The sequence below is a fragment of the Pleurodeles waltl genome, chromosome 6, assembly GCF_031143425.1.
Source record: "Pleurodeles waltl isolate 20211129_DDA chromosome 6, aPleWal1.hap1.20221129, whole genome shotgun sequence".
NCBI lineage: Eukaryota > Metazoa > Chordata > Amphibia > Caudata > Salamandridae > Pleurodeles > Pleurodeles waltl.
In genome coordinates, this window is record NC_090445.1 from 1,443,647,786 (window position 1) to 1,443,673,152 (window position 25,367).

General features: G+C 43.2%; 1 protein-coding gene across 3 annotated transcripts in view; it reads left to right on the forward strand.

Annotated features, from left to right (window-relative positions):
* Positions 1-25,367, forward strand: part of ERCC6 (ERCC excision repair 6, chromatin remodeling factor) — a 208,535-nt gene that overhangs the window by 28,868 nt on the left and 154,300 nt on the right. For all 3 annotated transcript variants that reach the window (XM_069240869.1, XM_069240870.1, XM_069240871.1), the window contains exon 6: positions 14,610-14,738. In XM_069240869.1, coding sequence (XP_069096970.1) covers positions 14,610-14,738 — 129 coding nt within the window. The remainder of the gene's footprint in view (positions 1-14,609; positions 14,739-25,367) is intronic.

Below are 25,367 nucleotides of genomic sequence, written 5' to 3' on the forward strand. Positions count from 1 at the left end.
AAATGCCTCCTTGGCATGGTTACCCCCTGACTTTTTGCCTTTGCTGATGCTATGTTTTGAATTGAAAGTGTGCTGAGGCCTGCTAACCAGGCCCCAGCACCAGTGTTCTTTCCCTAACCTGTACTTTTGTATCCACAATTGGCACACCCTGGCATCCAGATAAGTCCCTTGTAAATGGTACCCCTGGTACCAAGGGCCCTGATACCAAGGAAGGTCTCTAAGGGCTGCAGCATGTCTTATGCCACCCTGGAGACCCCTCACTCAGCACAGACACACTGCTTGCCAGCTTGTGTGTGCTGGTGAGAACAAAAACGAGTAAGTCGACATGGCACTCCCCTCAGGGTGCCATGCCAGCCTCTCACTGCCTATGCAGGTATAGATAAGTCACCCCTCTAGCAGGCCTTACAGCCCTAAGGCAGGGTGCACTATACCATAGGTGAGGGCACCAGTGCATGAGCACTGTGCCCCTACAGTGTCTAAACAAAACCTTAGACATTGTAAGTGCAGGGTAGCCATAAGAGTATATGGTCTGGGAGTCTGTTTTACACGAACTCCACAGCACCATAATGGCTACACTGAAAACTGGGAAGTTTGGTATCAAACTTCTCAGCACAATAAATGCACACTGATGCCAGTGTACATTTTATTGTAAAATACACCCCAGAGGGCACCTTAGAGGTGCCCCCTGAAACCTTAACCGACTATCTGTGTAGGCTGACTGGTTCCAGCAGCCTGCCACAGCCGAGACATGTTGCTGGCCCCATGGGGAGAGTGCCTTTGTCACTCTGAGGCCAGTAACAAAGCCTGCACTGGGTGGAGATGCTAACACCTCCCCCAGGCAGGAGCTGTCACACCTGGCGGTGAGCCTCAAAGGCTCACCCCTTTGTGCCAGCACCGCAGGACACTCCAGCTAGTGGAGTTGCCCGCCCCCTCTGGCCACGGCCCCCACTTTTGGCGGCAAGGCCGGAGAAAATAATGAGAATAACAAGGAGGAGTCACTGGCCAGTCAGGACAGCCCCTAAGGTGTCCTGAGCTGAAGTGACTCTAACTTTTAGAAATCCTCCATCTTGCAGATGGAGGATTCCCCAATAGGATTAGGGATGTGACCCCCTCCCCTTGGGAGGAGGCACAAAGAGGGTGTACCCACCCTCGGGGCTAGTAGCCATTGGCTACTAACCCCCCAGACCTAAACACGCTCTTAAATTTAGTATTTAAGGGCTTCCCTGAACCTAAAACTTTAGATTCCTGAAACTACAAGAAGAAGAAGACTGCTGAGCTGAAAAACCCCTGCAGAGGAAGACCAGAAGACACCAACTACTTTGGCCCCAGACTTACCGGCCTGTCTCCTGCCTTCCAAAGAAACCTGCTCCAGTGACGCTTTCCAAGGGACCAGCGACCTCTGAATCCTCTGAGGACTGCCCTCAGAAAGACAAGAAACTCCTGAGGACAGCGGCACTGCTCCAAAAGAACTGCAACTTTGTTTCAAGGAGCAGATTTAAAGACCCCTGCAACTCCCCGCAAGAAGCGTGAGACTTGCAACACTGCACCCGGCGACGCCGACTCGACTGGTGGAGAACCAACACCTCAGGGAGGACCCTCCGGCGACTCCGAGACCGTGAGTAACCAAAGTTGTCCCCCCTGAGCCCCCACAGCGACGCCTGCAGAGGGAATCCCGAGGCTCCCCCTGACCGCGACTGCCTGAACCTAAAGTCCTGACGGCTGGAAAAACACCCTGCACCCGCAGCCCCCAGCACCTGAAGGAACGGAACTTCTGTGCAGGAGTGACCCCCAGGAGGCCCTCTCCCTTGCCCAGGTGGTGGCTACCCCGAGGAGCCCCCCCCTTGCCTGCCTGCACCGCTGAAGAGACCCCTTGGTCTCCCATTGAAAACCCGACGCGTGTTTGCACACTGCACCCGGCCGCCCCCTCGCTGCTGAGGGTGTACTTTTTGTGCTGACTTGTGTGTCCCCCGGTGCCCTACAAAACCCCCCTGGTCTGCCCTCCGAAGACGCGGGTACTTACCTGCTGGCAGACTGGAACCGGGGCACCCCCTTCTCTCCATTGAAGCCTATGTGTTTTGGGCACCTCTTTGACCTCTGCACCTGACCGGCCCTGAGCTGCTGGTGTGGTAACTTTGGGGTTGCTCTGAACCCCCAACGGTGGGCTACCTTGGACCAAAAACTGAAACCTGTAAGTGACTTACTTACCTGTGAAACCTAACAATAACTTACCTCCCCCAGGAACTGTGAAAATTGCACTGTGTCCACTTTTAAAACAGCTTATTGTGTTTTATGTAAAAAGTATATATGCTACTGTAATTATTCAAAGTTCCAAAAGTACTTACCTGCAATACCTTTCATTACATGTAGAATTTAAACCTGTGGTTCTTAAAATAAACTAAGAAAATATATTTTTCTATAACAAAACCTATTGGCTGGATTTGTCTCGGAGTGTGTGTTCCTCATTTATTGCCTGTGTGTATGTACAACAAATGCTTAACACTACTCCTTTGATAAGCCTACTGCTCGACCACACTACCACAAAATAGAGCATTAGTATTATCTCTTTTTGCCTCTATCTTACCTCTAAGGGGAACCCTTGGACTCTGTGCATACTATTCCTTACTTTGAAATAGTGCATACAGAGCCAACTTCCTACAATGCATCAAAACAGACCTCATACAGATTGCAATTTCTCATCAACCAGCACAAAACCCCACATACCAAACCTGTACACATATCCACCACAACTACAACAGTAAGACATCTTCATTCTCACACCAAACACTACTCTCCCCATTCCCACTAACATGTCCTGCCATCGCCACCCAACACAAATCCACAGTATACATTAGTTTCAGCCATCCAGATACACACTCCCTGTTCATGCAAATCGGCCTTCCAACACACCAGCCGCAACCCTTCCCCTCTCTTCACCAATTACACACAACCATACAATCCTTACACTCCACCACACATATTACCTTTTCCAGTGAACAAAACTAACACAAACACCCCTAACCCTCACCCATCCCCTCTTACACAACTCATACACTTTTCTCCAAAACACATCAACACCCCCTGTAATATTCTAATACCACTCACCAGCATTGAAACACATACAAATCGTTTATAGAACCCCACTACATCAATATCTCCTCTCACTATTCCACAAAGAACAAACCACACACATCAGCACATGAAAATAACACAAACATTCATACTTTCCGTTACACCCATTCCCACCCTCAGTCATGTCTAGTCACACAAATAACACAAATCCTGCCCAATCTTTACTCCTAAATTTGCACTCTTCACAAACATCTACCCCAACCCCAACACAGCAACATTCATTCACCCACCTCTCATTCATTGCACTATTTAGATCCATACATTATGATCCACATGCTCCTCAACCACCCCTAAGCCATACTCCTTCTACACTAAATAGACGCAAACAAAATAAACAACATGCCACTTTTAACAACTTCGCATCCTCTTGTCCATCACACAATAAGGCTACTCTAAAAAAAAAAAAAACTACACTCATCATATCACTCAGCCACCAAGTCCACCACCAACACACATAGACCCAACAAAATGCCTCCTAAGCCTGCTGGAAGATGAACACTCTATAGAAAAACAGGACTATTGTGACCCTCATACAGTTATCACAACTAACAAGATACCTGCTACAAGCTCAAAATTTACCCTTCTCCAAAACAAAGCAACACCCCCACGAAAACACATTTTCTAAACTACCTGCTCATAAATGCTCGATCACTCTAAAAAAACAAGCACCACATCTGCGACCTGCTCACTGACACACAACCTGACTTACTATTCATAAAGGAATCATGGTTGGGCGAGGACACGGCTCCAGTGTTGCATGAAGCTGTTCCTCCACACTATCAAACTATCACACAAATCTGTATAGGCTAAAGTGGAGGTGGACTAGTTTTTATATGCAAACAAGCAATAAATCTCTATAAAACAAACAACATTTCTTTACAAGGTTGTCAGGCCCTCCTCACCAGATGCAACCCTACACCAACTTCCTCCTGTAACTTTCTTCTCTTTTACGGACCTCCACCTAACAATTCAACATTCCCAGATACTTTTATAGATACAGTCTCAAACTTTATAACATTATAGTCAAACCTGTGCATTCTTGGGGACCTAAACACTTGGTTTGACAAACCCAATATGGCCCATCCAAAAGCTATCACCACCGGCCTAGTCACATTGTATCTCCATCAGATTGTACACACGCCCACACACATTGCTGGAAACATCCTGTATGTCATTTTTGCAAACCCTGAGCTAGTTACTGTTAAAAGCATCAAGCCAATCACATGGTCAGACCACCATTTGGTAACTTTCTGATATAAAACACCACAAATCAACACACCCCATAGCACCTTATATACATGCATCTATCGACCATGGAGAAAACTCAAGTTTGAAGACTTATAAGCACAACTAACAGCCAACCCAGATCTAGACACAATTAATTCTGTTCCAAAACTTTAAGAGTGGCTACAGGAAGTTTTTGATATCCTAATACCACTCAAAAAGACTAAACAGGACAAAAGAATACCAAAACCTTGGAGAAACACAGAACTTAAAAAAATAAAGCAACAAATCAGAAGGCTGCAACGGACCAGGCTCAAAACAAACAACATTCAGGACAAACTTCAGCTACACAAACTTAACAGAATATACAGATCATCAATCAAAAAAGCTAAAAAAGGTATTACTCAAACAGAATTCTAAATGCTAAATCTGCAACTAAATAATTTTATAAAATTCTCAATTTCTAAAACCTAAGTGCATGAAAGTAAGTCATCCCACAACACAATATTTCACAAACAAACTGGCAACTCATTACACAACCAAGGCAGACACATTGGACTCCTATTTAAAACAGAAAAAAACACCAGTACCAACCCCTTTCCTAAAATCCCCTCCAAGAGTAAATCAACCCAGCCCCTGCACTCCTTCAAACAAATATCACAAGATGAATTTATGGATTTGGTCAAAGCAAGCAGGCCTTCTGGCTGCCCTTCTGAGCCTTGTCCACCACACATTCTCAAGAACATTATTTTCTCTACTTCTGCTGCTACACCTGTAGGAAGAATCATCAATAACTCTTTAACTACAGGAACTGTTCCTGAAGACCTGACAAAGGCATACATACATCTGTTATTAAGGAAAACAAACCTAGACCCCATGACCCCAACAACTACAGACCAATTACAAGTGGACCTTTCCTGGGCAAACTGATAGAAAGTGCAGCATTCGCCCAGTTGCCACAGTTCATTGAAGACAACTTCATACTTTCAGACTACCAAACTGGATTCCACCCAGAAAGAGGCACCTAATCGGCACTCATAGCAATCTGGGATGATCTTAAAAACACATTTGACCGCAGTGGAGTTGCTGCACTACTTCTCTTGGACCTCTCAGCTGTCTTTGATACTGTTGACCATGACAACCTAATTGAAAGACTCCATGAAGCCGGCATAGAAGGGACTGCTCTCGACTGGATTACATCCTACCTTCAGAACAGAACTAATATTATTTATTCTCCCCCCCCTTCTCATCCAAACCCTTCCACTCAAAAGCAGGGGTCCCCCAAGGATCAATCATCTCACCTATGCTTTTCAACATTTACATGATGTCATTACCAGAAATTATCAATGATTTTTGACTCGCATTCTACAACTATGCAGATGACAAACAAACACTACTTAAATTGGAATGCCCCAAAGACATTGAAAACTTACAAATCTTCAGTTGCCTCAGAGCTGTTGATCAGTGGATGACTTAGAACCATCTCAAACTGAATGCTTCCAAAACAGAAATACTCACATGTGGCGACTGGAAAAATTATGACCGACTGTGCGCCCGACCTGATGATCTGGGACCACCTCTGTAAGTATCCAAGGAAGTTAAAAACCTTGAAATTACCATGGAGTCCAAGTTAACAATGAATACACAAGTGGACAAATTAGCACGCTCAAGCTTAATCACCTTGAATACTCTGCGACTCATTTTCCCCACCTTGGATTTCCACACAAGGTGGAGGCAACTATCTCTCTTGTACTATCTAAACTGGATTATTCCCATGGCCTGTACCATGAATCAGTTCTATTTATTGTGAAAAAACTACAACATATTCAGAACTCAGCTGCCAGGCTACTATTACATGTAAAACCACAAGTCCACATCTCCCTTGCCTGGAGAGCACTGAACTGGTTACCGGTTGCCAGAAGATCCACCTTCAAACTGCCTTGTATCACCCACAAAGCTATACGTGGAACAGGACCGCTTTTCATCAGAAACAAAATAACCAAATACATTCAACAAAGAAACCTCTTCTCCAGATTGGTACCGGCCTTAAAACACCACCATACAAGAAAAGGACAATAGGTGGTACATCTGTCTCTGTTCAAGCAGCCCAAGTAGGGAATTCATTACCCCCCACTATAAGATACACGGATAACTATCTTGTCTTCAGAAGACTACTCAAGAGTTGTGTGTGTGTGTATATATATATGTTCGATGGCATGTGTAGCTGCAGATACACATGCTGTGCATATCCCGCCATCTAGTGTTGGGCTCGGAGTGTTACAAGTTGTTTTTCTTCGAAGAAGTCTTTTCGAGTCACGAGATCGAGGGACTCCTCCCATTTCGGCTCCATTGCGCATGGGCGTCAACTCCATCTTAGATTGTTTTCTTTCCACCATCGGGTTCGGACGTGTTCCTCTACGCTCCGTGTTTCGGTTCGGAAAATTAGTTAGATATTGGAAAAATTCAACGGTATCGTTTGCGTTTGGTTTCGGGTTAGTTAACACAGATCGACACCAAATTTTGAAGAGCTCTGGTGGCCCTTCGGGGTTTCGGTTCCCCGGCGGGGCCTGGTCGGCCCGACCACGCGCGTCGACAAGACTAATGGAACGGACCCCATTCCGCTTCTGCCCCGAATTCAACAACAAGTATCCTTACACAGATCAACATTTGGTCTGTAACTTGTGTTTAGGATACCTGTGAGGCCCGTTGAGCGTTTCGATCGAGGAAAACGCTGAGGGACCGGAGAGCGAGAAGACTTCAAATGGCGTCGGCCCCGGCAGGACACCAAGACTTGGAGGAAGAAGAAACCTTCTCCATTGCTGACTCGGACGAGGACGAAAAAGAACAGACGCCGAAAACCGTGAGTAAAACCGCCCCAGCCAAAACTCACGGTAAATTCATCAGAGCCCAGGGGACGCCACCGCCGGCAGGCCATGGCTTAACCCAAAAAAGCGGTGATCGTCCATCGGCACCGAAAAAGGGAACACATGTGTCGAGGTCATCCGACTACGGCACCGAGAGATCGGAACACCGAAACACAGAAAAGTGGCTTTGGAGCCGAAAAAGGTGGTGGAAAAGGTTTCGATCCCGAAACACCCGGATTCGGAGCCGAAAACAAGTTCATACACTGAGGAACAAGGGCTTTCCACCCAAATGCAAAGCCATAAATTCGGACAGGAACTAGAGGCAGGGGAGCCAGATTATACACAGAGAAGGCTCCATATCCAAAAGGAGACAGGGAAGATAAGAACTCTCCCTCCTATAAGGATGAAAAGGAAACTGGCTTTCCAAGAGAAGGATAAACCTCCACAAGCAAAGGTGGCAAAACAAGTAACTCCGCCACCATCACCTCAATGCTCACCGCAATCATCACAAACCGCTAGCCCGCCTATGGTGCAGTTCCCAACACACACAAGCATGAGCCAAGATGACCCAGATGCATGGGATCTTTATGATACGCCTGTTTCAGATAACAGTCCTGACTGTTACCCAGCAAGACCATCACCACCTGAGGACAGTACTGCTTACATGCAGGTGGTGTCCAGAGCAGCGGCTTTTCACAACGTCACACTGCACGCTGAACCAATCGAAGATGACTTCTTATTTAATACTCTGTCATCCACACATAGTCAGTACCAGAGTCTTCCAATGCTATCGGGAATGTTGAAACACGAAAAATACATTTTTCAAGAACCCGTGAAAGGCAGGGCTATTACTCCTAGGGTGGAGAAAAAGTACAAGCCGCCACCAACAGACCCTATGTACATTACGCAGCAACTGACACCGGACTCAGTAGTAGTTGGCGCAGCACGTAAAAGGGCAAATTCACACACCTCCGGAGATGCACCACCACCCGATAAAGAAAGTCGCAAGTTCGACGCAGCGGGAAAAAGAGTGGCAGCACAAGCAGCCAATCAATGGCGCATTGCGAATTCACAGGCTTTACTGTCAAGATATGACAGAGCCCACTGGGATGAAATGCAACACTTTATTGAACATCTGCCCAAAGAATTCCAAAAACGTGCACAACAGGTGGTAGAAGAAGGCCAAAGTATCTCAAATAACCAGATACGTTCAGCAATGGACGCAGCAGACACAGCTGCGAGAACCGTAAATACAGCGGTAACAATTCGGAGGCATGCATGGCTGCGCACCTCAGGATTCAAGCCCGAAATCCAACATGCTGTGCTTAACATGCCTTTTAATGGACAGCAGTTGTTTGGGCCGGAAGTGGACACTGCTATCGAGAAATTGAAAAAGGATACAGATACGGCCAAGGCCATGGGCACGCTCTACTCCCCACAGGGCAGAGGCACTTTTAGGAAGACACAATTTAGAGGGGGGTTTCGGGGTCAAACAACAGAACCCTCAACTTCACAAACCAGACCCACATACCAGAGCCAGTACCAGAGAGGAGGCTTTCGGGGACAATACAGAGGGGGACAGTTCTCTAAAACTAGAGGGAAGTTCCAAAGCCCCAAGACCCCTCAAAACAAACAGTGACTTCAGTGTCACAAATCCCCAACACGTAACACCAGTGGGGGGGGAGACTAACAGACTTTTACAAAAATTGGGAGGAAATAACAACGGACTCGTGGGTCCTAGCCATCATCCAACATGGTTATTGTATATAATTCCTACAATTACCACCAAACGCGCCGCCAAAAACACACAATATGTCCAAGCAACACATGGATCTTTTACAGATAGAAGTCCAAGCGTTGTAACAAAAAGAGGCAATAGAACTAGTACCCAGTCATCAAAAAGGGACAGGGGTTTACTCCCTGTACTTTCTCATACCCAAAAAAGACAAAACTCTAAGACCTATATTAGATCTCAGAACACTAAATCTTTACATCAAATCAGATCATTTTCACATGGTAACACTTCAAGACGTAATCCCCTTACTCAAACAACAAGATTACATGACGACATTAGATCTCAAAGATGCGTACTTCCATATACCCATACATCCTTCACACAGGAAATACTTAAGGTTTGTATTCCAAGGAGTACATTACCAGTTCAAAGTGTTACCATTCGGAATAACAACAGCACCAAGGGTATTTACAAAATGCCTTGCAGTAGTAGCAGCACATATCAGAAGACAGCACATACACGTATTCCCGTATCTAGACGATTGGTTAATCAAAACCAACTCCCAGAAACAGTGTCTTCAACACACAAAATACGTCATAGAAACCCTTCACAAACTAGGGTTCTCACTAAACTACCAAAAATCACACTTACAGCTGTGTCAAATACAACAATACTTAGGAGCAACAATCAACACAAAAAAAGGGATTGCCACTCCAAGTCCACAAAGGGTACAAGCATTCCAAAATGTAATACAAAGCATGCACCCAAACCAAAAATATCAGGTAAAATTAGTGATGAAACTACTAGGCATGATGTCCTCATGCATAGCCATTGTCCCTAACGCAAGATTACACATGCGGCCCTTACAACAGTGCCTAGCAACACAATGGACACAAGCACAGGGTCAACTTCAAGATCTAGTGTTGATAGACCGCCAAACACACACCTCGCTTCAATGGTGGAATCCTGTAAATTTAAACCAGGGGTGGCCTTTCCAAGACCCAGTGCCTCAATACGTAATCACAACAGATGCTTCCATGGTAGGGTGGGGAGCATACCTCAATCAGCACAGCATCCAGGGACAATGGGCCACTCAGCAGAAACAACTTCACATAAATCAGCTAGAACTACTAGCAGTTTTTCTAGCGTTGAAAGCATTTCAACCGATAATAACCCACAAACACATTCTTGTCAAAACAGACAACATGACAACATTGGGCGATTCACAATCACATTCGCCTAATAGCGCAATACATCCCAGGAATTCAAAACTAATTGGCAGGCAATCTCAGTCGAGAGCAACAACAGATCCACGAATGGGAGATTCATCCACAGATACTGCAAACCTACTTCCAAAAGTGGGGAACACCGCAAATAGACCTATTCGCAACAAAAGAAAACGCAAAATGCCAAAACTTCGCATCCAGGTACCCACAGCCTCACTCCAAAGGCAATGCGTTATGGATGAGTTGGTTAGGGATATTTGCTTATGCTTTTCCCCCTCTCCCACTCCTTCCGTATCTTGTAAACAAATTGAGTCAAAACAAACTCAAACTAATACTAATAGCACCAACTTGGGCACGACAACCTTGGTACACTACTAGACCTGTCAGTAGTACCTAACTACCAAACAGACCAGATCTGTTAACTCAACACAAACAGCAGATCAGACACCCGAGTCCAGCATCGCTCAATCTAGCGATCTGGCTCCTGAAGTCTTAGAATTCGGACACCTAGACCTTACACAAGATTGTATGGAGGACATCAAACAGGCTAGAAAACCTACTACAAGACATTGCTATGCAAATAAATGGAAAAGATTTGTTTATTACTGTCAAAATAACCAAATTCAACCATTACACGTGTCCGCAAGAGACATTGTAAGCTACTTACTATACTTACAAAAATCAAACTTAGCTTTTTCATCCATTAAAATACATCTTACAGCAATTTCAGCATATCTGCAAATTACACATTCAACTTCGCTATTTAGAATCCCAGTCATAAAAGCCTTTATGGAGGGTCTAAAATGGATCATTCCACCAAGAACACCACCAGTTCCTTCGTGGAACCTCAATATTGTATTAAGGCGACTCATGGGTCCACCATTCGAACCCATGCACTCTTGTGAAATGCAATACTTAACCTGAAAAGTAGCCTTTCTAATAGCTATCACATCCCTCAGAAGAGTGAGTGAAATACAAGCCTTTAGCATACAAGAACCCTTTATACAAATACACAAACATAAGGTGGTTCTACGCACAAATCCCAAAATGTTGCCAAAAGTTATATCACCGTTCCACTTAAACCAAACTGTGGCAACCAGACTCTGTAGCTGAAAGAGCATTACATACATTAGACATAAAAAGAGCTCTAATGTACTACATTGATAGAACTAAACAGTTTCGCAAAACAAAACAATTGTTTGTAGCTTACCAAAAACCTCATACAGGGAATCCAATATCCAAACAGGGCATTGCCAGATGGATAGTTAAATGTATTCAAACCTGTTATGTTAAAGCTAAAAGAGAACTGCCTTTTACACCGAAGGCATACTCCACTAGAAAGAAAGGTGCCACAATGGCCTTTCTAGGAAATATACCAATGACAGAAATTTGTAAGGCAGCCACATGGTCCACGCGTCATACATTTACTAAACATTACTGCGTGGATGTGTTAACAACACAACAAGCCACAGTAGGACAAGCAGTACTAAGAACATCATTTCAGACAACTTCAACTCCGTCAGGCTAAACCACCGCTTTAGGGGAGATAACTGCTTACTAGTCTATGCACAGCATGTGTATCTGCAGCTACACATGCCATTGAACGGAAAATGTCACTTACCCAGTGTACATCTGTTCGTGGCATGAGACGCTGCAGATTCACATGCGCCCTCCCACCTCCCCGGGAGCCTGTAGCCGCTATGAGTTGACTGAAATTAAACTTGTACATTTGAAAATTTGTAAATAGAACACTTTTAAGCACATTATGTACATACATACTTACTCCATTGCATGGGCATTATTACTATCTACACAACTCCTACCTCACCCTCTGCGGGGAAAACAATCTAAGATGGAGTCGACGCCCATGCGCAATGGAGCCGAAATGGGAGGAGTCCCTCGATCTCGTGACTCGAAAAGACTTCTTAGAAGAAAAACAACTTGTAACACTCCCAGCTCAACACTAGATGGCGGGATATGCACAGCATGTGAATCTGCAGTGTCTCATGCCACGAACAGATGTACACTGGGTAAGTGACATTTTCCATATATATATATATATGTGTGTGTGTGTGTGTATATATACATATATATGTCTTTTTTTATTCTACGCTTAACATGTTCATAGGTCATTGCATAGCTCCTAGATAAGTTGTTATATTCAATACTTATCCCTGCTTTTTTATATCACAATGAGCAAATGCTATTTTAACTTTTGAACAGCCAGCGTTTCGCTATTGAAAAATTGAGGAAAGATAAATGTATGTTATAAAAGTACACTTATTAATTAACATCAAATATTACAAATCTTGAAAGTCTGTGTTTATACAATACAACTTTACTTCTCATGTTATGTTACCCAGTATTATATTCCTTGCACATATATTCCCTTACTATGTATTTACATATCTATTTATTTATTACTATAGTCCTACTGTACTAGAGAAAAAATAAATTAAAATAAATAAAATTAAATCTATAAATAAAATTTAAAAATAAATAATTAAATTTAATAAGTAAAGAAATAAAGAAGAATATACATTTTACTCTCTCATAAGCTTTACTCTGTCTCTCCATCACCATATGTCTTTATCAATCTATCCTCCACCCCTACTCTGACTCATCCCAAATCCATTCTACTACTTTGATCTCCAAAATCACCCTGCCTAAGCTCCTCCCTCTTCTACTTCATCTAGCTCAACCCAAACCTCAGTTTACTACTACGATGTCCCAAACAACCCTTCTAAATTCTCCCTCATTTATCTAAAATTTGACTCATCCAAAACTCCTTCTGCTACTATGATCTCCCTGACCCCTTTCCACTGCCTCTCCCCTCCTCCATCTCTCCTTTACTCATCCCAGACCTCAACCTATTACTATTAACTCACAATTAGCGCTTCTGGATTCTTCCCTCCTCTTTCCTCCCGTTACTCTAGTCAATCCAACTAACAAGCTCACAAATCCTATGCTCAAATAATGTGTACTACTAATACTGTACTCCTATTTCCCTATACTACTCCACCACTAATTCCTCATGGGTTCCAGAGTAGCCTGCTACTCCCCGAAAAGCACTTTGACGCCTCGTCAGGGGTAGTAAGGGCTATATAACTACAATTACAATTTGTTGTCAGTGTCTTCGTGTTCTCTCCTTGAAAGCACTCTTCCTCCATTGTGCAAGTAGTTTAACTTGTATTTTGGGGGGAAGCCAATGAAAACCTTAGAATGCCCACAAATATGCTTTTATGGGTATTCTTGCTTTTGCATTATTGCTCCCACCCCTATTTTTCATCCACCATTGCAACCTGTAAGCTGAGTGCTATGAGAAATCTGCCGTACTAGCACACTTTCTGAAGGTTTCATATGTAGGCTTAAATGTCCTCAGGATATGTATTGTATGAATCAGATCTTGGGATCTACTCCCATAGATGATGATGTTGTATTTTTTGTTTGTGCCAGTCCCTAGAATTTTAACTGCAGGAAAGGTAGTTAAAAAAAGGTAATCCTTTATAGAATTGTGAAAAATTAAAGGTGCAAGTGATAAAGAGGAAACGTTGCATCATTTTCAAGAGGGAATGTTGATACTAATGGTATTATGTTACTGTGTGGGCTTAAATTCACACACAAATAAAGTATACGTGAATGGTACTAGTGTAATTTATGAGACAGGTGGAGCCCTCACAATGGAGCCAGAGGCTGGTGACAGTGACTCTATAAATTGGCGTTGACATGCATTCCTCATGAATGAATAGAAGGCACTCATCTGCCTTTATTATTTACCTGGCGTGAGGGCAGGCAATGAGAAGCACTGTGCTAGAAGGCAGGGACTTGCCGGCCTCATTATGAGGTGTGGGTGGCTGTGCTTTAGGCAAGAATAAGGATGGAGAGGTAACAGTTTGAATGGTGGGCTAGACACATCACATGAGAAGTAACAGAATATCGTGCATCCTTTTTCTCCTTTCGTACATATACAATGAACAGCAGCAAAATGAAGTGTCATGTAAAACATTTGATATATCATTGTCCAAGCAAAGGTGATAATGTGCCCGTCTGATAACCACTTTCAATGGGGAAAGTGCACATTTAAGGACTTGGTAGAGTGACATGTGAGTCTATCCTCTTCCAAAGGAGAACCTAAAATCTGTGAAATTAAACTGCTGATTGAGTAGGTTACTCCCTTACAGCATCACTGAAATCTTGTTTTCCCCTAAAACATTATATCCACCAGTGCCCTGAGCAGCAGTAACGATGGTTCAGTCAATTAAATCAAGTTTGGCTCAGGGTCAGATTTACACAAAAGCTATTAGCATTCAGGCCAACCTTACTATTACATAATTGTGAATATACAAACAAACCAAAATCCTCATGGAGATTTGGGGCACACTGCTTACATATCTCCTAATGACCACTCTAAAAGCTTTCTTCTATCTGTAGAAAGTGGAAAAAGACACGTCTGAAACAGAAGTTGGAGCAGGAAGCCACGGGGGAAGCTCCAGATGAGAGCGATGAAGAGTTTGATGAAGGCTTCAAGGTGCCTGGGTTCCTCTGGCGAAAGCTGTTTAAGTATGTACTTTTATGCTTACAGGCCTTGCAGCACCACCCATATCTGTATTTGTCTGGGAATGTTTCTGCTGGAATCGTGTAATGTTGCTAAATAATTACATTGCTCTGAGTGGCTTCATTTCTGGTTTTATGATTTTACTATGTTTTCATTATGCTAATTGCTGGTTGTTCTCTAGCCTCCTATAAAATAATCTGTTTTATCAATAAGACTGCATGGCTAGGTACTTGCAAACATCCTTGCATTTTCCATAATGTTCATTTATTTTCATTCAATGTTACTTGTTTCTCTGGGCCTTGGCCCTCCGAGCTTGCTGTTTTCTACAAAGACTGGATGCCACACTTGTGGTGTGAGATTGTGGCATGATGCCACAGTGAGTTGTTGGAAATTCAGAGGAAAATCTGTGTCTCATGATGGATGTGAATATGTGGGTAACAGTAGATTACAGTTTTTGTAGAGTGGTCGAAAAGAGGTGCTCAGGAGAGGTATGGCCAGAGGAGTTCTTTACCTGCTTGTTCCCAGACAGCAATAATCACCGTTTTCTGTGGGTAAGAGGACTTGGTTTCTGCTATTTGCAGTGTACCTAGGATTTTGTGGTGGTGAGGGCTCGGAAGGTTACCTTGTGCCCTGCGCATTTCTGTATGTACGAAATATCATCCGTGTGCACAAATGAAAGACTGATCAATTGTGTGCTGAACAATTAAACTTTCAAAAGTAATCAAAGATGTGCATCTTCTCGGGTTACCTTCACATTCTGATGCTGTGCACTCCCAGCTGTCACCTATCACTACTTACACACCCATTACCGACCCCCTCCCAAGTGTAAACACCAGCCTGATTTCTCTTTGCTACCTGTGTAGTCACATTTTACTGCCTTTTATATGTTTGAATGTGTATTTATACTTCTCTTGCTAAAGCCAATATAAAATGGCAGAGAGATTGAGTGGATCATGTGCGTTTGAAAAAAGGGGGCTTTAAACACATACTGCATGCCTAATGGCAGTGTGTTTGGGGGTTCTCGCATCACCTCTGGGCTATATGCAATAGCATCTACTGTTAGTTGCCTTATTTCCTTAGTCACTGAGAACCTTGTTCAAGGACAGTCACTGATTGGGGCGGATATTCCTTTAGGTATGCATAAGTAATATACTAGCTGAAATGAGTTTGCAAAGTTTCTAGTATTTAACTAGAGCTAGTGCATTCTGTGGTTCTTTAAATCTCTTTCCTTTCCACCACAATTCCATGATCCTTGTGCATTTTCAGCCCGCTGAGATCCAGCATGCCCTCTACCTCAGAATCCTCTTAGCAGCCATTTTCACTTTTTTTTTCCTCCATAAACTCTCGCATTTTGTCTGATGACTGGACTATGAACTTCAACTTTACATCCTTCCAGAAGAACAGAACTCAAGTCCAGATAGTAAGGAATCCTTAGTCTCAGAAACACCCACGAATTAATATTGGCCAAAGCAGTCTGGAAATGTGTCCTTGAATTAGCTGCCATTTCAGTGCCTGCGGCATGGGTGGCACAGTAGTCTACAGGTTGTCCTCCTTGAGCCGCTGAACAAAAAAAACGCTTTCTACTGCAAATAAAATTCCAGAAGTTTGTCTGACTCCCTGAGGGAATTGGTGTTACCTGCCTCCTTGTCTAGCAATAAGAATAACACTCCTTTTTGGTGGTGGTGGTGGGGGGGGGTTGGGTTGGGCAACTGCCAGGTAAGAGGGGCATTTTCTAGAGTAGCTCCCACTATCCATCATCCTAAATCTCATACATCTGTTCAACCATCCAACCCCCAGTGCTGCCTAGTCTAGGTTCTGAAGACTGCAACTCATGGTAAGTGTCTGAGGTCTCTGCAAGCTCCCAAATTTAAGATTGTGGCGTGGCCTGGGCAGCAGAGTAGTGCCGCGGCCTTGCGTGCCCCGGCACCAGTGCAGACGCGCAGCTGAGTAACTCATCGGCTCATTGGCGCACCCTGCTACTGTAGACATGGACGGCAGGGCTAGGAGGTACTCCCCCTCTTCCCCTCCCCCCAAAAAAAACTTCCCTACCTCCCTAAGCTTGCTGAGACACTAAATGAGGCACATTTGCCCATGGGCAGTTAGTGGAGAAGAATCACTGGCCCGATGATGACTCAACTGGGCCCTGTGTCATTGCTGACAGTAACTGCGACCCCCCGCCATACAGAGAGCAGGGACACACGTTGGGTGAGCACGGATCTTTCTTCATCCACCCTCTGCATCTGGGACTTATTCTGGATGTGACAGGCACTACAGGGACCCCTTGACTAAGGTCAGCATGAGCGCCGCTTAAAGATGGGAGGGGCGGTTTGTTCATGCAGTGTACATTTTACTCTTGTGTTGCCGAACTTGTGCACCCGATTGACTTTACATTGGGAAATTTGTGTTGTGGGCTCCTGGATTCCCGTTTGTTAGCAACTGCCTGGGAACCTTAGAGTTTTACAACTCCTTGATTGTCCCTAGAATATGGGGCCCTGATATTTCCGCTTTGCCATTGGTGAGACTTTGAAGTACCTAAGCCTACAATTGTGCCTCAGGCCACCATTAACTCTTGACTGTGGGACTCGTGAGGCACTTTCAGTGAAATAGCTTCTGGGCTCCCTGAGAGACCCTCCTTATCAAAGTTGCAACCCCACCACCGCTTTCATTGCCAAGGCCTTCTATCCTTAAGGGGGGATTGAAACAGCACCTACCCCCTGAGTTGGGACCCAGAGAGCAAACAGTGACAAATGTTGTAGATCTCAAGTCCAGCAAAACAGGGTGTTCATCTTCCCATGGATGGAAATAGAGAATCCACACATCAAACCAAACTGGAGAAATATGCACTACACAAAGATCCTACTGACAAAACAGGGACTCGCTTAATGTAGCCTACTGCGGAACAGCATCATACAGAAGAGGGGCCTCTTACACTCCAGGACATTAAGGAGGCGATCAAGGGGTTCTAAACTTCTTTGGAACACAAAATTGACTCTGTATCCAATGAGGTTACATTCGTTCGAGCTGACCTTTGTAATATGAGAGCCTAAGTGACGTACGTGGAGGACACTGTCACGTTTCTCAAAACTGACAGTGACCCTGAAAACCAAGATCAATGAACTGCAAGCAGTCACAACAGCATTGGAGCATTGAATAAAGCATTTCGAGGGCTGCTGCAGGCTTAACAAGGTATGCATTATTGGGGTCCCTGACCGTTCAAAGGGGCCAGCAGTCGATCTCTTCATAGAAGGCCTCATTCTTAAAAAGTTGCAACCTCGAGGCCTCTCAAACTATTTTTTGTTGGAATGTGCCCTCCGGATCCTTGTTTCTTCACCTAAACCAGTGGCTCCTCCTCGCCCCATAATAGCACAGATTTTTAACTACCGACAGGCCTAGCAAAATCTCACTCACTATGGCAAGACATATTTTGTCAGTTCGAGCTATTTTAGGACTTACTCTCCCCTTCTGGCGAGTTGAGAAAGAACAGGCGTTCTGTTAAGTCACAAAGTGAAGGAGCTGTAAAGATGCCTTTAAATCTTGTTTTTATCTTCTGACATTTGCTCTACATTAAGAGACAGTGGTCAACAGTAATTTTGTCATCTTACAATTAATCTTCCTTGTGACTGCAGTATTCCAGGATTTTGTTATGTGAAATGTCCGATCTGCTGTTAAGACGCACGACATTTAAATAACTCAGTCAGCTGTATAAACATTTCAAAATATATTTCAGTAGTTGTGAAAGCCCAGTTTTTGTACTTCTGTGTGATGGAAAAACTAATTTAATAGAATGAAAACAAAATCAGAACACTTTACTTGGTGATGTGCAAAGGATAAGTATGTTTTCTGAAACCCAATTTTCACAGATTGTTATTAAACTGTATAGTTTTATTAGTAAAGCTGCAAGTTAGTGGGAAGGTTTTTGGCCATTTCTTGGAAATGTACTATCTATAAATGACAGTGTGCTACCACATCATTCTTTAGTAATATATTGATTAAAAGTGAGTGTTTAACATCTTAGCTGGTGGGCCTCCCCCTTCCCCCACCCCACCAGTTCTGAGCCCTTTTTTGGCTATTTGGGGTAGTTCGCGCTTAGGCCTTCATAACTTTTTGTCCATAAGCTATCCACGCCAAATTTATGTCCTTTTTTTCCAACATCCTAGGGATTCTAAGAGTTTGTGGATTCCCCTGGAGGAGACCAAGAAACTAGCCAAAATACAGTGGAAATTTCGTTTAAAAAAAAAACAAAATGGGAAAAAAGGTCTGCCGAAGAAGGCTTGTGTTTTTTTCCCCTGAAAATGTCATCAACAAATGGTTTCTGGTGCTAAAATCACCATCTTCCCACCTTTCAGGAACGAGCAGACTTGAATCAGAAAACCACATTTTTCAACACAATTTTGGCATTTTACTGGGACATACCCCATTTTTACTATTTTTGGTGCTTTCAGCCTCATTCCAGTTAGTGCAGGAATGGGTGTGAAACCAATGCTGGATCCCGGAAAGCTAAACATTTCTGAAAAGTAGACAAAATTCAGAATTCAGCAAGGGGTCATTTGTGTAGATCCTACAAGGTTTTCCTACAGAAAATAACAGCCGAAATAAAAAAATATTGAAAGTGAGCTGAAAAAAACAGCCATTTTTCTCCACGTTTTACTCCTGTAACTTTTTCCTGCAATGTCAGATTTTTTTAAAGCAATATACCGTTACGTGTGCTGGACTCTTCCTGTTGCGAGGATATATAGGGCTTGTAGGTTCATCAAGATCCCTAGGTACCCAAGCCAATAAATGAGGTGCACCTTGCAATGGGTTTTCATTCTATACCGGGTATTCAGCAATTAATTTGCTGAAATATAAAGAGTGAAAAATAGGTATCAAGAAAACCTCTGTAGTTCCAAAATGGGCATAAGATAAGGTGTTGAGAAGCAGCGGTTATTTGCACATCTCTGAATTCCGGGGTGCCCATACTAGCATGTGAATTACAGGCCATTTCTCAAATAGACGTCTTTTTTACACACTGTCTTACATTGGGAAGGACAAAATGTAGAGAAAGACAAGGGGCAATAACACTTGTTTTGCTATTCTGTGTTCCCCCAAGTCGCCCAATAAAAATTGTACCTCACTTGCGTGGATAGGCCTAATGCTCGCGACAGGAAACGCAACATGGACACATCACATTTTTACATTGAAATCTGACTTTTTTTTTGCAAAGTGCCTAGCTGGAGATTTTGGCCTTTAGCTCAGCCGGCACCTAGGGAAGCCTACCAAACCTGTGCATTTTGTAAAACTAGACACCTAGGGGAATCCAGGATGGGGTGACTTGTGGGGTTCTCACTAGGTTCTGTTACCCAGAATCCTTTGCAAACCTCAAAATTTGGCCCAAAAAATACTTTTTCCTCACATTTCGGTGACAGAAAGTTCTGGAATCTAAGAAGAGCCACAAATGTCCTTCCACCCAGCGTTCCTCCAAGTCTCCCGATAAAAATGGTACTTCACTTGCGTGGGTAGGCCTAGCGCCCGCGACAGGTTATGCCCCAAAACACAACGTGGACACATCCCATTTTTTGACAGAAAACAGAGGTGTTTTTTGCAAAGTGCCTACCTGTAGATTTTGGCCTCTAGGTCAGCCGGCACCTAGGGAAACCTACCAAACCTGTGCATTTTTGAAAACTAGAGACCTAGGGGAATCCAAGATGGGGTGACTTGTGGGGCTCTGACCAGGTTCTGTTACCCAGATTCCTTTGCAAACCTCAAAATGTGGCTAAAAAAACACTTTTTCCTCACATTTCAGTGACGGAAAGTTCTGGAATCTTAGAGAAGCCACACATTTCCTTCCACCCAGCGTTCCCCAAGTCTCCCGATAAAAATGGTACCTCACTTGTGTGGGTAGGCCTGGTGCCCGCGACAGAAATAGATCACACAACGGTCAATGTTGGTCCTCACATGAGGCAGCTGTTGACCCTGGGGTGATCCATTCCTGACGCAGGCACTAGGTATAGGCACTCAAGTGGGGTAGTGTTTTTATCAGGACAGTTGAGGAATCACTGGGTGGTAGGAATTTTGTGGATCCCAGCATATTCCTGTAGTTTGTGTGACAGAAATGCGAGAAAAATAGAGTTTTTATTCAACATTTCAGCTTTGCAGGGTATTCTGTGTAAGAAAACTTTGGGGAATCCACACAAGTCACACCTCTGTGAACTCCCCCGAATGTCTAGTTTCCAGAAATGTTTGGGTTTAGTATGTTTCTCTATATGGCCGCCGAACCCAGGACCAAAAACACAGGTGCCTGCCTTACAAAACCAGTTTTTTTTGTGCTAGATAATTTTGATGTCTCCACAATACGATTTCGGCGGTGGAATTTGGGGCTGAACTAAATTGGGGAGCTCCCAAGAGAGCACTCTCTCTCTGCTTGCCGCCGCATTCACCTGCTCTCTGGGTTGGGCTAACCCACTATTACCCCGTTGCACAGACTATGCTTGCGAAGGGACAGCAGGACTGTCCTCATCACCTCCCTCATAATTTACTGGAAGAGGAGTTATCGAATGGGACTCCTCCGACTGAAAAATCACTCCCAGAGTCTGTGCCATTGTCCTATCCCTCAGATGCTGTCTCAGTATCTGATGTCGCAGTCTCTGATCCTATGTCAGAGCTGTCCTCTATAACCCGAGTGACGGCAGCAGTCATCCGTCAAGATGCCATCTCTGCTATTGGCTAAACTGTTGCTCTAAAACACTAGCCTACGTAGACAGTCACAAAATTGATGGTGTGTGTGAGATATGTGCAACAGTAGAGGCCACCTTACCTGCGCTTCTTCCCTCAATCAGCACGTTCTTTCAAGACACTCAAAAAACACCTTGTCACATACCATTCGCCTTGAACAGATGGGTGTACAAAAAGAATAATACTCCTGAAGAAGAATCTTCTCTAGATTTTGTTCTTACTGAGGACAGATTCTCATCTGGCAGGATGTCAACCTTTAGATACCATCATGCAAAAAAGTGAAAGAGAACTATGGGAATCAGGCTATCAACACTTCTCAATTCTAATGGTTCTCATTGGTATCATTTACTTATTTATCAGCCAAAGTGACTGAATACAATCAATGCAATAAGTAAATACCCAGACCACCATATATCAAACTTAATCCATATTCAAGTGTCATAAACTTTGCATGTTGCAATCAATTATCAGAGTGCAGTGCATCCCAGTGAAAAGGCTAACCGCAACCGAGAGTATCATGAAAGAAGTAAAAGTGAAATTTAGCCACAATTCTGTGTTATGTGTCTAACACACAACAAGGTTAATAAACAACTATTAGGCCAATATTCATTGTTTTTGTTTGTTATTGAGGTTGATGGTGTTTCAACCCTCTACACAATAGAGGAGTCTCATCAGGACAGGGGGATGCCAGGGACATATTGGCCGAGTAGTATAAATAGTTACAGTCCAAATCCGTGGTGGCAAAGCATACTTATAAGGCTCGTGACTGTGGTGTGATAATCTGTCAGTGTTTAAAACAAGTACAAACACAGATGGATTATCATACCATGGTGTATCTCAAGCTGCTGTTTGTTTCCAGCGGCCTCCATTGTGAGTTGAGTACTGCTGCCAATAGATGGTATCCCCTCAGTGAGTACATATTTTTCCCCATATCAGTATATTTTACCATTCATTTTTGGACCACAGTCATTTTTACTACCCGGCCAATATGTCCCAGACATCCCACTGTCCTGATGAGCCTCCTGTATCAGGTTGAGGGTTGAATTGTCATCAACATACATGACCAGCAAACAAACAAATTGGACATTGGCCAAGAGTGACCCATAGGTGTGCTTCTTTTTGTACATTCCATGCCTGATACTGCTTGTGTAGTCTCACCAACACTGCTAAACCAGCACTGCTAAAATAGTACTGGAGGAAAAAATGATTAGACTTGCGGTGAGCCGCCACATAAAGGGACAAGCTGTGGCAGAGACATGGGGTAAATGGCACTGGAATGAGCTTTGGACAGACGTTGAAAAAAAGCTCTGCGGGGACTGGCACTAGGCTGCTGATCATGGAATTACCTATAGTCATGGGGGGCCCATTGCATGAACGTGCACTGTAATATTTTTGGTGTCTTTTTGTGTGAGCCTTTTATTTGAATCTCGAAAAGGACTTCCTTACTTTTATTTAGTTTTGTTTTCATTATTCTGATCTTTCCTTGGCATTGCCTTCTTGTGGTTGATGCTTTTTGGCACTTAATTGATGTTGTAGGCCTTCCACCAAACAGAATTTTGGGTCCCAAGTTTGGCTCAAGGTGGATATGGGGTATCCAACTGGATATTTTATTATACTGTCACGTTTGTATAGTGCTTCATAGCCCTGATGAGCCCACAAAGTGCTCAGATGTGCATCAGAACCTAGGCACAATTTCTTAGTGTATGGTTGGTAGGATCTTGAATGTCGTACGTCCTTAGTGGCAAATGTTGGTTGAGGTGCATGATGTTCATAGACATGCCACACACATGGTGCAGCATCCATTGCAGCACTTAAGTTTTTAATGTTTTGCTAAGTGTGAGGAAAGACACAGTTGTGCATACTTGCTGACCAATTTATTTATGTAGATAATACACTGGATCTTCCTTTATAATGTTGGTGATAGTTTTTATTGGAATTGAATATGTTTGTTCAATCTCTTCATTTAAGTGGACACTGAGTTACAGACTGGACGAGGAGGAGGCCTCACCAATTCTTGAATTTTTGAATAAAGGCAAATACATTAACGGACAAGCCTTAATCACAAAGGCTCGTTTTGGTGATAGATATGTTTTTGTTGAAGGAAGAGTTGTATTATTCATATTGAGTGGTTGATCAGCTGTCTGGTGGACGCAGTTTAAATTCTCTGGGTCCAACATAGTAGTAGTAGTCCTCCAAGATATAGTTTGTTGGTGTGGTCAAACTGAGTAAGCACAATTTGCAGTTTAGATCTTGTGCGCTCTCTGCAATATCAAGATATGATAACATTCTATGACAACATTCTGGTATGTGGAAGCTCTTTGGCTACCTGATTTACTTGTGATATAAGAGATAGATAAAATCAATTATCACATCTAAATTCATGACTTGGGCTGAGTAAGATAACATCAACTTTTGAGGTTTATAATCACTTGTTTTTCATTACAGTAGTTCTAGTACCGGAAATTGAAGAATGAAATGATGTCTGATAGTGGATTTAGGTAGATGTTGAATAAGGGACGTTAACTGAGTACTGAGGAACCCTGGTTGTTGATCTGGGTGGTTCAGAAGATAAAAAGACTTTGTGAACTGGTGGGTATCTGTGCACAAGATAGTCCATTTATGGATACGTGTTTGATCCCCTAAATTGTGAATTATGTGTAAGGTGGTTAGCTGTGTCAAAAACAGAAACCAGGTCAAATATGAAGAGGGCAGCTACTCTATAAGATTCTACTATTATTGCGGTGTAACCACATGCTGCAGTAAGTCGTTTTTCAGTGCCCTTCCAAAAAGGAATCCTTTTTGGTAGTCCAAGAGAAGGGTGGTATCTTCTATAAACGTATACACTTGTTTGAACACTTATTTTTCTACCAATTTGTGTAAAAAGAAAAAAAAGGATTATTGGCTATAGTTAGTTGTTTGAGTAACAGTAGTACAGTTCATGTTCTTTAGGCTTGATATGTGTGGTTTACTGCTCACTAAAGAACAATTATGGCCCTGGATGGGATGGCTGTGGAGGTTCGGAGTTAGATGTGCTTAAATATAAGTATTTGGCACAAATCCTCTGGTGTGCCTCATGAAACAGTCACTTGTCCGGTTGGTGAGGTGTGTGGTGTACTCATTTCTCTCCATGATTTTGATTCCAGGCAGTTCAGAATTAAATGATAGCTGATCAGCATCCTTTTTTCTTCTGAATGTAAAGTTTAAGGTGTTTTTTGCCTCTTTATGAAATAATATGACAGATAATTTTTCAGTTTCTGGGAATGTGAGATCTTCCCGTGAATGGATTAATGATTCTTGAACTCTCATTTTTTTATGAAACTCCTACATTGGTCCTTCTGCTGTTGAAATGTAGTGTGAAAAATATTTATTTGTTTTCTTCTCAAGTAGAGTTAGGTTTCCTTGAAGAGGGATCTCGGTTGTTAGATCACAGTAGACCTGTTGAACTGTTTATGGCCATTTTGTAGGTTGATGTGGGTTGAGTAGGTAGTGAGTTGTCATCAGGAGACAGATTATTTTCTCTGTGTCACGCTGTTACTTAGAACTGCTTTTCATAGAACACCTTTGCCTGATTTGTATAAAGAAGCAGAAACTGTATAAGGTTAAAGCAAAGACAAAGTACCTGTACCCCTGTGTATATTACATCAAGGCTTCTGACAGCATGCCACGTGTCTTGAAATGCTGTTCATTTTTATTCTCATCCATTTACTATTTTGGAGGAAAAAACTCATCTTACTCACCAAATGTCATCCTCGATCATCCACCGTTCATTTCTGGCCTCTCAAACAATGGTTTTGCAGTTCTTCACAGCTCACCATTTGCACTTGAACCATCACCAATTCTAACTAAGTGACATAGGCCACCTTCCCCTAGCCCACTTTCCCCTGAAGTGTATCTAGACAATGCTGCATGCACTTTTATTGTAT